We start from the raw sequence: 15,279 nt of genomic DNA, 5'->3' as shown, positions 1-15,279 counted from the left end.
AGTATTCACTTAAATATTGAACTGAAACTCAACAAAAGCGCGTTTATATACACGAATTACTTATAGAAATGTAGCCATCAAATAGGCAGTTTCATAAAGCACTTGACTGTCCCGACGGCTATTAACTGCCACATTTCCCTGACACCTTCAGTTAGCCTATTGCTCCTGCATGTAAATACCTTTTGTTTACAAACTAAATTTCCTACGTTCGGTGACGAAGCAAAACCCGGAATATGTAAATATATTTAATACAAATCACGACGAAAACATAGTAAATCAGAAAACTGTTTATGTGCTGCGTTAAAAACTGTCGTGCAAGCCAATGCAATCGCACTCAATTGCGGCCCACTGGCCGTGACCCAAATGCGCTCACGCCAACGCCACCTTCGCTTGCACGGGACAATTTTTGCAAATACTTGTAAATAATTATTCATATTTATAGAGCAAACAAAAGCGCTCTACGACGGTAAATGTCTGCATCCACGACACACATAGCTAAAAATCAAGTCATAGAATCATTTACCACGCACATAGCCAAACAAAAATGGGTGATTGCGTAAGTCAATAAGCAATTGCCTAGGCAAATAGCGCTAAAATAGAGGGAAAACACTGTTGTAGTTCAAGTGATTCCAGTTTCTTATGAAGCGTGTAAATTTCTTTGTGCTTTCAGTCGGCATCGGACCTCCAATAAGCAACGAAAAAATGGCTTATCCAGTACGTCTACAGGCGCCACAAGCCAATGCACTACAGCTGTCCTACGCGCGAGACATGCCGCTGCAGGAGAAGCCACACGCTATAATGCAGCTGTCTTCCTGGAAGAATATTAGGCGTGCGGCTGGCGAGTTTAGCAGCTCCGCCTGGGAGTTGGCCTTTCGTTTCGGACAAAGCACGACAATTCATGGCGTGAACAGATTGTTTAGCAGAAGAGCGGGCAAGTATGAGCGGTGAGTAAATTTGGAAAGAAAGGCAGCAGCTCAAATATTTATTAAAATGTTAAAAATATGCCAATCTTCTATTTTTCGGTAACATGTTCGCTTTCCTCATATCATCTAACACGGCAGCTGCGTCTGGTTTTTAACGGTCATGCTAGCACTTTTGGGCGCCATCTACGTAAGCCACTTACTCTCCGAACGCTTCAGCGAGGGCAGACTGGAGACTGTAGTCGATAGCACTCGTAAACCCGTTTACCAGATACCCTTTCCCGTAGTGACAATTTGTAATGGCAATCAACTCAATTGGCAACGTTTTGAAGAAGCAAAGCGAAAATTTCTCAAACCCGATGCCACCCAGGAGAGCCAACAAATCTTCGAACTTATAGTTGCCAGCTATGATAATGTGAAATTTGCCCACTTCAAAAGCTTTATGAGCTTACAAAACATCTCCGTCGATACACTGAATTACATTGACTTCAGTAAAGTGGTCGAGTTCATGACGTGGCGTTGTGAAGAGCTCATTAGTCATTGCATCTGGAATCGTTTCCCGATGAACTGTTGTGAAATATTCTCTTTGCGTCGCAGCAAATATGGGCTTTGTTGGGCTTTCAACACTTTAGAAACGGAAGAGGGGCGTAAAAAGCGTGAACTTGATCTCTTATATCCTTGGCATACAGGCGCTGCGGGCCCAGGAAGTGGTCTACTGGCACGCGTGTCTATTAATCCGGAAAAACATTATCCGAAGAGCACAAACGAAAAGGGTTTACAAGTAAGTGAAATAATGTGCCTTTATGAATATTTTGTTTCTAAGATACTCGTATTACTCGCGTACAGATAATGATTGCGGAGCCGCTTGTGTGGCATCAAACTGCCATGAGTATACCAGAGAATACGCACACAATGATAGAAGTGGAGCCTGTGATATACTACTACGACAATAATACGCGCGGATTGGGCTCAAAGTTGAGGGAGTGCATTTTCAATGTAAGAGAACCAATTTCGAAATACCTTATTCGTATTTTTATATAGTAGACATAATTTGTTATAAACATTTGGCATATTTCCACCAAGATTTTAACTGAAATTAAGAGCTTTCTGCAAAGCTTTCGACAAATGCCCTGGCAAACAACTGATTTATGTTATCATCTCAGATTTGCTGGCATTACAGTTTCATTTTAATGTCAAAAAGGTCATAAGGGCAAGCTTCAGGTTCTTGTTTAGCTCTTTTAGGCATTTTTTTATTTTCTAATAATGGAAAATCTTACTTGGTTTAGTACAGAAATTGGTGGATTTTTTACAAAGTAATTCGGTGGAGCTTCGCGCATTTAGATTCGGTGTGTTACTGTAGTTAGGCGGTAATGTCTAGTTGTTGACCGATAAAATTGGCATTTCTGTTACGAATTTATTTATATTAAAACGGCAAATACTTTTTTTAAAAGAACAATAATTTTTCTGAAAAAAGATACACTAAACATAATTTAGTAAGACTTATGCTGAAATATTTTAAAAAGCTCCTATATTTGTATGAACCCATATATAAAAGCTCGACGGTCGCGGCGAATGTCAGTTTTCTCAGCGGATGAGAGTCAAATGCGTTCTGAAAAAGACTTCCGAATATGTGCTTTTCTAAAGACTCACTTCCCAGATTGTAAAAGTCATGACTTGGTAACTCACCATCAACGGAGATCGACGGTCTCATTTGTCATCAAAATCATAAATTTTGAAAGGGTAGAGTGGGCAATTAACTCCTTTAAACCCTTTAAATCACCAGACCCGGATGGAATATTCCCAGCACTTCTATCCAAAGGCACTGTGGAACCGAGTCATGGTGAAAATCTTCAGAGCTAGTCTAATATTGGTATACATTCCAAAGATATGGAGGAAAGTGAAGGTAATAATTATTCCTAAGGAAGGTAACAAACCCCCTGATTCTCCAAAATCTAACAGACCAATCAGTCTATCGTCGTTTATGTTAAAGACAATGGAAAAACTAACTACTTGAATACCATCTAAGAAAACAAGTAATCTTCAAAAATCCCCTCCATAAGCTGTAGTAAAGGGTTTGCACCTCTTTTCTCGAGTGCTGTTTCCATGGATTTGTAATTTGCGTTGTCGAAGGCTCCCTCTATGTCCATAAAGGAACAGAGGGCTATTTCTTTTTGATTTAGAGCCTTTTCTATATTGACAACGAGTGTGTGCAGTGCTGTGACTGTGGATTTCCCTTTTTGGTAAGCAAATTAAATTAAATTAAATTTGCTTACCAAAAAGGGAAATTAAATTAAATTAAATTAAATTTGCTTACCAAAAAGGGAAATCCACAGTCACAGCACTGCACACACTCGTTGTCAATATAGAAAAGGCTCTAAATCAAAAAGAAATAGCCCTCTGTTCCTTTATGGACATAGAGGGAGCCTTCGACAACGCAAATTACAAATCCATGGAAACAGCACTCGAGAAAAGAGGTGCAAACCCTTTACTAACACATTGGATAAGCCATATCTAGGTTAAACCTTAGATAAAAAACTCACTTGGGAGTCACATATAAATAATATAATAAAAAAAGCCATGAAATCTTTGTGGACAACCAAACAATTACTAGGGAGGTCCTGGGCCTCAGCAGTAGTATAGCCCTCTGGATATACACCCAAATGGTCAGACCAATCATGCTGTATGGGGCACTAGTATGGTGGAGCAAATCTATTCCAAAAACAGCGGTAACCAAACTGGGAAAAGTACAAAGGCTTGTTTGCCTATGCATCACAGGGGCTATGAGAACTACCCCAACAGCTGGCATGGAAGCATTCCTTAATCTCCCACCACTTCATATAACAATCCGAGAGGAAGCAGCTACGCAAGCACTCATGCTACACATGAAAGAAAATTTCAAATTAGGCAACCTCACCGGTCACCTAAGTATCCTAAATAAAATCAAAAACAACATAAGCATGGCTCAAGTTTCAGACCACATTGACCCAACCCTCTGTTTCACCTTTCCTGAGAGGATCGAGTGGAAAACAAACCCAAAATCAATGAATGATGATTCACAAAAATCGTACACTGATGGATGAAAAACACCTTATGGTGTAGGAGCAGGAGTAGTGGGGCCCAGAATCCACAAATCATTCGCTCTCACCAGGGACACCACCATCTTCCAAGCGGAATTATACTCAATAATGGAAGCAGCAAACAGTTCTAAAAACCTTAGATAGCTTTAGATACCAATTTAGATACCTACAACTCAAAAACTCTCTTATAATGCCACAAGGCACTCAATAACCTGGCATCCAAAAACAATGTCTCATTAATTTGGGTACCAGGACATGAGGGATATGACAGTAACGAAAAGGCAGACTTTCAAGCCAAAAAAGGGGCAGATGTAAATTTCCTCGGACCTAGTCCCAACTTTGGATTTGACAAAAACAGCCTAAAACAAAAAGTAAAATACTGGGCCAAAACTCTAATAAATCAGCATTGGAACAACGTAGCGGGTCTTAGACACTCCAAAAAGTCTTTAAGTTTCAATGCTAAAAGAGCTAACATGGCCCTCACGTTAAACAAAAAGAGCATTCGCACTCTCACAGGCGGCCTCAGGCGCAGGTCACTTCACCTGCAACAAACACTTACATAAATTAGGCATAACTAACACCAGCACCTGCAGATTTTGCTGCGAAGATGAGGAGTCTATAGAACATCTCATTATCGAATGTCCGGGGTTGACGCATAGAAGGAAAAAGTTTTTAAACAAGTTCATGCTTATAGATGCAGACCTACAATCACTCCCTCAGAAGGGGCTGGTACAATTCATAAGCATACTTAACAGTCAATAGACAGCATAGGGTGCACAATAGATCAATACGGTCGCAGTGCTAAAGGCCTATATCTTAACCCTTTACTACCATTAACCATGTGCTTTATAGGGAAGAAAATACTCTACAGCGTAAACACGAAAAGCTGTCAAAAATCATTTTTGAGCGACAGGAACCTTACGTAAAGTGTAATAAACTTTACTAGAATTGAAAGGGGGCATAAAATTACATACCTACAAATCTTCTACAGATTCTTATATAAATTTGAAACTTGTTTACATCTGTTAAGTTTTTTACAAAGCTATCGTTGCACAACGAACTATATTTTTATAAAAAATTTAAGTTGACAAATATTCTGAATATTGTAAAAATTATATGAGTACAAGTAAAGATTTACATAGGAAAGTGGCAATTGCAATGAAGTACTCGTATTATGAAACTTATTACAAAAACAAAAACACTGAGAATTCAACTTCGATTCATGAAGCAAATATATTCAACAGACAATTTAAGTAGAGTAACCTGCCAGCAAATCATACCATTTCCTCCCTGTCAAAAGACCGTTAATGAAAAACTATAATTTTTGCAGGGCGGCTCATTTATTCACCAAAAAGCAAAAATCTTAAATTAAATGTTTGCTTAAAACTAAATACTTGAAATAAATATAATACAGCAATACTGCTTTAGCCAACACCATATTTTTACATCTAACTTTTATATAAGTTATAGGATGTTCGTGTGTTTGTATCAAAAATTTTATTCATCAACTACCACCATAATCTCTTAGATATTCCTATGGAACTCAGCCACTGTCTGCCATCATCTATAGTCTACATGACTGCACGGCTTCGCCTAAAGCGTCTACTTCCTCCTTTGTTACATCCTCTTTGTTCAATTCGTTATTCCTGTTTAATTTGAATTTTTTGTTTAAATGTATAATCATTTTCATGTATAAAGCCGACGATCCTCTACGTCTCAAACGCGCTGCAAATTTTTTTGCACGGGATATAGCTTTCAAATCCGCATAGCTCATGTTTCGTACTACTGGCAGTGGAATGGACGGCCTGGGACGAACGCCAGATTGCTCAGAAACAGAAGAAGAATTTTCTTTATTTTCGGACTCTTTTTGATTGTTCTTTTCTTGCGTACAACGTGGCTTTTCGTGGGAATCCATTTCTTCTCTCATGACAGATAACGGTGGACGAAATTGGTCGTGCAGTAAGTTGCGCTTTACAAATCTTTGCTCTTTGCATTCCCCATGACTTTCGTACTTAACATTTTTCAAACCCATATAGCGCATGAGTTCTAAGCGCTCCATTTTAGTCAAGTGAGATGTGTTGGCACGAACCTCTGATGACGATTCAGGTATGGAGAAATAACTTGCATTTGGTTTGCTTGCCATTTCTGATACAAAATCTTTCACTTCACTTTCGGCTTCAGTTGTTTTCGCTGAGAGTTTTCTTTCGCGAATGACGCTCCTATGGCCAGCTCAGTTTTATAAATGCGTAGGTCTGTGCAGTCATCGCTCGGTTGGCATATTTTCTTAATTACCACAATGCTTTCGCGCACCAGCCGCAGTCGACCTACCTGAGATGCTGAGGGTCCTTTATTTCCTTTGTTAGCTATACACTGTGAGTTAGTTAAATGGGGCACTTAGATGACTGTTTTAATAGCAGCACACGCGTATTTCTTCTGAAACCTTCAATGGGTAGTAATGATTATTACCTTGTACATTTTTTTGGATGGACACATTCGCGAAAAACAAAAGGTTCTTTGGTATAAATTTCCAGCTAGCGGTCTATGTAAAAGTTAAAAATAAACTAACGTACGGCTGTTTGTTGCTAAAACAAATGCATACGTAGTTGCGGGCACTTGCATTGACAAACATGGCAAACTGACGAATATGTATGTAATCCTAAATAATAGGAAGAATTGCCCTGCTGCCTATGAGTGGTTGACAAACAATGAATGCGTTTTGTTTTCGTATTCGGAAGATATGGTGAAAAGAATTCAGAAGGCGTGGCCGTTAAGCTGGTTCTCAGCGATTTTGAAGGAATCACTTACATTTTTTTACGACAAGACTGGAGGAGCTGGCCCATTGCAGGTTGGCTTTGTTTGCTTTACTTGTTTTGCTTGACCTTGAAAACTTGTAAGGACAAATGGTCGCTTTGAAAGCCGGCATAACAATTGGATGATTCGTAAACAAAAGAGGAAATAGAGATGCTAACCATCTTCAATAAAACATAAGACATTCCTGAATAATGATGTTAACTGGAAGCCGTGAAAAAATATTACGAATTTTTCTTTTAATAGCAAGAACAGATGAAGTGATTAATATTTACTTCAAACAGAGGCTCTCTTTTAAAACGTGAAAGTACAGACGAACAACAGAAATTGAAATTTTTACTTTTACGGTTGCGATCGTTGGTAATTCAGTGGTTACGAACCTTTTTCCATTTTTATATATTTGGGACAGGTAACAGCTGCACTAATTGTCTCAGTATTTGTAAAAACCCAGCATTTCTTTAGGTTTCTCCAGTGTCGCTAGCCTGTTTTTTCAGGAGCTTCAATCCTTTGTTGATTTCGCACTGTCACTCGCCTACCTAAAAGTCGTACCCATGAATAATTTGGCAAGTAGCGTTCCGGCCGATTCCAAGTTCTTTAATACTACTCGAACTACAAAGGGCACTTAAAATTTTTTGACTACTGCTCTGAGCTACCAGCAGTAATGAAATATTTTTACCTTCTGTTTTGCTTGCACTCTGTCTGCAACATAAAATTCACAAATGAAGCTAAACCAAATAAAATTAAATTAAAGTCAGAAGGGTTTGTAAAATTCCTAATGTGTAAAGCGCAGCAAATATAACATTAAGCTATTTGAAACGTCGCCGTTCTTCAAGCGCTTCATTTGAAATATTTCAGTATTTTTGTATTCAATCTTGACAGTTATCGAAGCCAAGCAAGCAAAGCCAGCCTGCACTGGGTCAGCACCTTAGTTCTAAGCCTGCTCAGACAACGACTGATTACACAAGCGTAAGAATACGTGTGAAATGAGCGGGTACGATTCTATGGGCAGCCGAAATCACTCTCGCAATGATATAGATGGCCAAACCTTGTAATCGCCTTCTCCTTAATTGGCGCGATAACCGCTTACACGATTTGGGCTGAGTTTAACAAAGTATGCCAATCGTTTCTTTCTCGTGCTTAGCCGTGCCAGTTGGGCACACCAAGTGAAGCCAATTCCTTTTCCATCTACTCTTTTCAACGCATAGGAGGCCTTCCTCTTCCTCTGCGACCACCTGCTGGTACCGCATCGAATACTTTCTGAGCCGGAGCGTTTGTATCGACTCGGACGACATGACCCAGCCAACGTAGCCGCTGGATCTTCATTCGCTGCACTATCTCTATGTGTTCATAAAACTCTTGCACTTCATCGTTCCATCGTTTGCAATATTTGCCGTCGGCAACGTGCAAAGGCTCAAAAATCTTCCGTAGAATCTTTCTCTCAAACACTCCAAGTTGCGCTTCATCGGATATTGTCAAAGTTATAATCATGGTAATATCCTATATTTTTGGAGGCAAACTAGGTTGATAGGGACTCTTTTAAGTATTAAATAAAACACAGTCGTAATTAAATACTTCAGTAGTTAAAATGACTCAAAACTTTGAAGATGGGTAGAATCCTAAAAATATAATGTGATTTCGCTTTTATAATTAATCTGGTTACCTATAAGCGATTTCGCAAACATTAAGAAGCCAACTGTTAAGAGAAACCATAACAACAACTTTCTGAACACCCTAATGTACAGAGCATTTTATTCTGTTGTCTTCCGCATAATATTGTCACCATAGGAGAATAATTTTCTACGAACAAAATCGTTTACAAGGTTATTTTTCAAAACATTTTATAGAATAATCCAAATATCCTACTAAAAAATACCCACGCCCCAATTTACCAGGAATGTCCATTAAATACAAATACGCGATCGCGGCACACCAAATAATCTTTCGCGAACGTGTCCGTCTACACAAAGGGACAAGACAAAAATCACTACTATTTTTGAAGGTTTCCAAAGAAATACGCGTATGCCGCTTTAAAAAGGTCATCTAAGTGCCGCATTTAACTAACTCACAGTGTATAGCTAACAAAGGAAATAAAGGACCTGCAAACCTCAGGTAGATCGACTCTGATTGGTGCGCATCAGCATTGGGGTAGTTAAGAAAGTGTTTCTACGCGCGCCATGACTGCACAGACCTCTGCTAACTATCTCTTAGGCAGCATTTATAAAACTGCGCTTGTCATAGGGGTGTCATTCGTGAAAAAATTTTGAAGCTAAAACACCTGAAGCTGAAAGTGAAAGATTTTGTATCAGAAATGGCAAACAAACCCAACGCAAGTTATTTCTCCACACCAGAGTCATCATCAGAGGTTCGTGCCAACTCTTCTCACTTAACTAAAATGGAGCGCTCAGAACTCATGCGAAATATGAGGGCTACACTAAGTCGGAAGGAACGCAGAGAGCAAAGACTTGGAAAACGCAACTTACTGCACGACCAATTTCGTCCCTCGACATCATTCATTGGAGAAGCAATGCATACTGACGACAGTCCACGTTGTACGCAGGAAAGTAAGAATCAGAAAAATTCCGAAAAGCAACCATCGAAATCAAATTATGATTCTAAAGAAAGTGGCGTTCCTCCTAGACCTTCTACTCCACTGTCAGTAGAAGAAAACTTGAGCTATGCGGAATTTAAAAGTATAGCCCGGTCAAAAATGTTTGCAGTGCTTATGAGCCGTGGGGGATCGTTGGCGTTATACGAAAAAATGATATTATATTTAAACAAGAGAAACGAACAATCTGATCGCCGAATGCATGAAATCTTCAAAAAATTCAAACAATACAGGAAAAGCAAATTGAACAAACAGGTTGTAACAAAGGACGACGTAGAAACATTAGGCAAAGGCGTGCAGTCATGTAGACTATAGATGATGGGAGAGAGTGGCCGCATGCCAAAGGAATCTCTGAGAGATGATGCTCGTAGTTGGTGAAAACATGAAGCGGTCATAAAATGTTTGATACAAACACACAAACATCCTATAACTTATATTATATATAAGTTAGATGTAAAAATATGGTGTTGGCTAAAGCAGTATTGCTTTATTGTATTTATTTCTAATATTTAGTTTTAAGCAAACATTTAATTTAAGATTTTTGCTTTTTGGTGAATAAATGAGCCGCCCTACAAAAACTATATTTTTTCATTAACGGCCTTTTGACAAGGGAGGAAATGGTAAGGATTGCTTGCAGGTTGCACTCTACTCAAATTGTCGGTTGCATTAATTTGCTTCATTAGCCGAATTCGAATGTCTCAGTGTTTTTGGTTTTTTTTTAATCAATTTCATAATACTTCATGGCAATTGCCAACTTAGAAAAAATTATGATCGAAAGTCGAATGTACGTATCATGCGAAATTTGTAAATGCGCCATATTTTTTGAACGCACCTCGTACTTTTTGCGTAGACATTTCTCTGTAAAACATTTAAGTAACATTATTTAGTTTTGAGAAAAAATCAAGCTGCCAGACTCAATATACTCAAGTATTTGTCATCCAAACAATCTTTAATCCATACAAACACCTTAGTCAATATCACTAGAACAATGATACAGGTACTTTCTAAGATAGACTACGGTCGACCTGTGTACGGATGGGCCGCCAATACTAATATTAAGCTACTTGAGGCTCCATACCATACTGCTGTCCCTTGTAGTATAAACGCGTTCCCAACATCCCCCGTAAAATGCGTTTTGGCAGAAGCTGGTCTCCCTACTATAAAGGAACGTGTAACCGAAACTTTTTTCTACTACTAAACATATTTTGCACAATGCTTACATATCGGCGTTCCGACACAAACGTAGATATAGGCTCAAGTCCACAATTTGCCACTATATTTCGTATGGCTTAGAGATTGATTTGACTGCACCTAGGAGCTGCACTAAATTAAACTGACAACCATCGTGGTTTATATATAAATCAAATTTCAACACCGTTCCTCATGCAATTAATAAATCTATGACAAGTAGTTCGACCTATCAACAACTCTTCGCAGAACACGAAAGAAACAACCGGAACAACAACTCGAATTTTTTATATACGGACGGATCAAAAACCAGCACTAACACCACGTTCGCGGTAGTAAATTAACGAGGATTGCTCATTTCTGGAGGCCAGTTACCTGAACTCTGCTTGGTGTTCACAGCGGATGTGATGCGGCAACGGCCATATACAAAGCAGCGGATTTCGCGCAGTGTAATAAAAGAAAATTCAAGGCATATAAAAAACATACTGACTTGATTAAACTGACAGAATGGTATACGTTTAGGCATCGGTATACTGAATTCAACGATAGGCGCAAGCCATCTCTATACCCAAGCAATACACGTCGAAATTTATCAAGCCAGTTCACCCGACTCAGAATTGGACATACTAAACTCACACACCAACATCTCCTCACAGAAGGTACCAACAACAATGTCCATTTTGTGATAATAACACATCAGCTGTCCATCTTTTAAACGATTGTCGCACCTTAGAAAGTTTCAGAACCGGGAGTGCACAAGGATTTAAAACTTCTTAAATGATAAATCGCTCACATGCCCAGAAAACTACTAGGTCACCTCCTAGCCCGTCCAAAGTTGGCCATAATCTGAGGTAGAGTTTTATTTTTGGAATAGAGCTGACACAAAGCATCGAAAACCGAAGTGTGGGACTTGCCCCTCGTTTCACAGCCTTGAAAACCCACCCCAACTCCTTTTCCCTTTTTCCGTGAGGCTGCTGTTAGGTATTGCTTCGTATTGCGGTGACGCTCCGTACGACGCAAACTTTTGTGATGATTTCATGTGCCATATTGCGAACAGCGAAACAGCGTCGTTTGACCTAATCATAATATCCATCAGTTTGTTAACCTTAAGTGGCTTCCCCACCTCATTTCTCAGGCTATTCCTTTCGTTTCCCGGCTGCGGCCAAAAGAATAAACAATGTTCTACGTCTTCAATAACGTCCCTTGCACAAAAAGTGCAGGAGGGGTCGTCTTCATGTCCGAATATACGTACGTAAAACCTGAAACATCCGTGTCTTCCCAGTGTTTGGGTAAAATGGAAATCTACTTTCCTATGTCGTCTATCCAGCCAACTTCATAGGCGATAAATCCAACATCCGTTCGGCGAATTGCTCCATCAACTCTGCAACTTTTACCAACACTTCTGCTTTGCTGTTTAAAGACTCACCTAATTTTTTGGGTATTCTGCAATCTCTTTCGCCCAGATATTGCAAGTGCTGCTTCATCTGATGTAGTTTGGAATGCGCTACACAATCTAATGCCACGGAGCCGGTACAAGGATCTCATTTCGCGTGCGTGTGAGCTTTTAACCAGCGCAACGGACCAGTTAAGTACAGAAGGACAATTCACACCACGCTTTCGTACTAAAGCCCACGATATTGTCTGGGTCCACGCGAGTTCACTATGAGCCGAGATAGCGCCGCTGCTACTTTTCCAGCTTCCTCTACTGCCTATTCAATATATGGCTATAATAAATTCTAGTATATCAACAAACTTAACGCGCAAATGTTTCAGGGCAGCTTTTGGGATACTTTTTAATCTTTCAGTCATTCATAGACTACAGGGTTTGATTGAAAAGTAATGAGCCTTCCCGCGCGGAGCGTCTGCCAAGCGATCAACTGAATCGGCTGGTAGGGGAAAATAATCGTTGGACCTTCACCTTCCACTAGAAACCGGTCCCAGTTCGCTGGCAACAGCGGTGCAGTCAACATCGCTCCGCGCGTGAAAGCTGTTTTAAAAGTGTGTTAGGATTTTGCAGTGGCGCATGTCGAAATCCAAGGACAAAACCATGCTGATCATCTTTTTCGACTCTCGAGGCATCGTCCACAAGGAGTTTGTACCTCCAGGAAGCACTGTAAATGCGGCATTTTACAAAGAAGTGCTCCTTCGGCTGAAAAACCGCGTCGCTCGGGTTCGGCCCGACCTCGTCAACAATTGGACCCTTCATCACGACAATGGGCCGACGCACACCGCCTTCCTCTGCACCTCTGCATTGGCCAAGATGGGGGTTCCGGTGCTTCCCCATCCTCCCTACAGCCCAGACCTGTCACATCCGGACTTCTTCTCGTTCCCGCGCCTGAAAAGAAAGCTGAAGGGGAGGCGTTTCGACTCCATCGAGGCGATCCAAAAAACTGTGACAGCCGAATTGAACGCGATTCCGGCGGATGAGCTTAAAAAATGTTTCCTCCAGTGGAAGGACCGCTACCAGCGGTGTATTGACGCTCAAGTGTCCTATTTTGAAGAATATTAGTTATATAAGCCAAAAGGTTTAATAAAAATCAAACCCTGTAATCTTCAGAATCTTGCTCAAAGAAAGTGCTAAAAAAGTGTTGAAATTTTCAAAGAAACCCTGGATTTGTTGACCTCAACGCAAAACCTATTAAAGTCAATCTAGTAGTTATGCCAATAGCATACATACACACACATATGCCTGTCGCTGTACTCGAACTTTGTGATTAAAATATTCTCATTAAGTTATTTGATATTCTTCTCTCACTTTTGTCTGCTCGCTCAAAAGAATGAAAGGAACAACAAGAACTTTCGGACACTTAATGGTTACGTTTATATGATTGAAAATTGCCAATCTGAGTGTCATCAACAGTACTTGGTAAAATACTGTAATTGCACATTGGACTTGCTATTTCCACCTGGTAAGCACGTACATCGAATCGAGAGCGTATCTCACCCTCTTCATCTCATACAACAATGCAACCCTTCAAAGCATTCACACATTCGCAGCTAGTCGCTCATCTACGCAATAGAGCATTTCCATACTTAAAATCATACTTTGTTACACTTACAGGTCCCTATCCTTCCTGCAAAGCAAAGGACTTGCTGTGTCTAGCGCAGAATAACGGTAACAACTTACCTAAAATGTGTTTGCAATTGCACTCAATCTCCCTCTTTCACAGTCACTCTCTCTCTTCTATCTCGCACCACACCCTTTCTCGCTCTTTCCATCCGAACCTAAAACTTCTGTACTTGCAGATCGCTTCGTATACTCACGCAGGGAGGAAGAGGAGCAATATGTGCGTAACTATCACGAAGGCATGATTTGTGAGTGCTTTCGCAATTGTTACTCGCTAAATTATTTCGCGGATGCGCGTCCTTCACATCTAACACCGGAGACGCGCGGCAATCAATCATATGTTGAATTAGACGTGCATTTCCGTTTCGAAACGATGATGGTTTATCGCACAAGTTTGATTTTCGGTTGGGTGGATTTGATGGGTAAGTTGGTGCCGAATATGTTGGTTATAATGTGGAATTTATGCTTGAGTTTAGGCCTGAATAATGTGTATTGTTGTATTTGTTTTGTTTCAGTCGCGTTTGGTGGCATTGCTGGTCTCTTCCTCGGCTGCTCCTTGATTAGTACAATGGAATTGGCCTACTTTCTACTCGTAGATCTGCCCACATTTGTGCTACAAAAGTCTCGCAACAACAAAAGAAAATTACAAAAAGAGCAACGCCCACCGACACTACTGCAGGAGTTCCAAGTGAAAAACGGTATTAAGCAGATACATCAAATAAATATGAAAAGCCAGCTCATCCAACCACAAAGCTACGAGAATCTATTCCATAATAACAAAACGAATAAAAAGCTGCCACATATTGCCGACTGGCAAACACCACACATAGCGAAAATAAATTACTAAAAATATTTACTTATACAAGTTTTTAATTCGAAAGTCGAATTTTGTTTTTTAAAAAGGGTCGGAGCTAATGCACCGCTTTATTGGATTCCAGATTAAGACTAAAAGTTTATTTTCACAATTCTATTAATTATAATAAGTTTTACAATCTTACATTTTTTATTCTTTGGAAAAATTTACAATCTTAATGCAAGTATTGCATTTTTTATTCTTTGGAAAGAATTGCTCAATTAATACCTGCAGGTCATTGTTCTGTTATTTGCATTTCCGGCACGCTTTAGAAATAAATTGCTTACCTAATGTCTACGACTTGTATGTGTTATTAAATTAACAATTAAGTAAAAGTAGCAAAAGCAAAGGAAAAGGAGAAAATAAATGTAGCGCGTGTTAACTTACATACACATGTACGTATGTGTGCAAGAATATGTGTTGTATACATTTCATAGGAACATATAAAGTATATATATTTAGAGCTTAATTAAATAAAATTACAAAAATATTTGAATATTGGATGCAGCTTAAGTGCCCACAAATGAGGTGCTCAATTGCTGTGGGTGACTTAAAATGTTAAACCAAATAAGATTTACTTTTAGATTTCGCACTTAGTATAACCAAATCTGTTTGCAGAAAATGTACTATATATTTTTATCATAATAAAGTTAATAAAAAATTGACAAGGAGCTTAAAACTAAAATTAAACGATACTGTTATAACATTCCATGAGTTATTACTTATATTCAGACCGAATTGACGTAATTCGAAGTGAGGTA

At 39.4% G+C, this 15,279-nt stretch overlaps 1 protein-coding gene across 1 annotated transcript; it reads left to right on the top strand.

The window, feature by feature from the left end:
• The first annotated feature begins 544 nt into the window (after window positions 1-544).
• LOC129247311 (pickpocket protein 19-like) lies at window positions 545-14,512 on the top strand. Its single transcript, XM_054886397.1, has 8 exons — window positions 545-548; window positions 671-944; window positions 1,062-1,701; window positions 1,767-1,916; window positions 13,375-13,507; window positions 13,660-13,713; window positions 13,845-14,087; window positions 14,181-14,512. The coding sequence occupies exons 1-8, from the start codon at window positions 545-547 to the stop codon at window positions 14,510-14,512; spliced, it is 1,830 nt and encodes a 609-aa protein (XP_054742372.1).
• The last annotated feature ends 767 nt before the right edge of the window (window positions 14,513-15,279 follow it).

The sequence above is a fragment of the Anastrepha obliqua genome, chromosome 5, assembly GCF_027943255.1.
Source record: "Anastrepha obliqua isolate idAnaObli1 chromosome 5, idAnaObli1_1.0, whole genome shotgun sequence".
Taxonomy (NCBI): domain Eukaryota; kingdom Metazoa; phylum Arthropoda; class Insecta; order Diptera; family Tephritidae; genus Anastrepha; species Anastrepha obliqua.
This window is presented reverse-complemented; position numbering and strand designations above follow the sequence as displayed.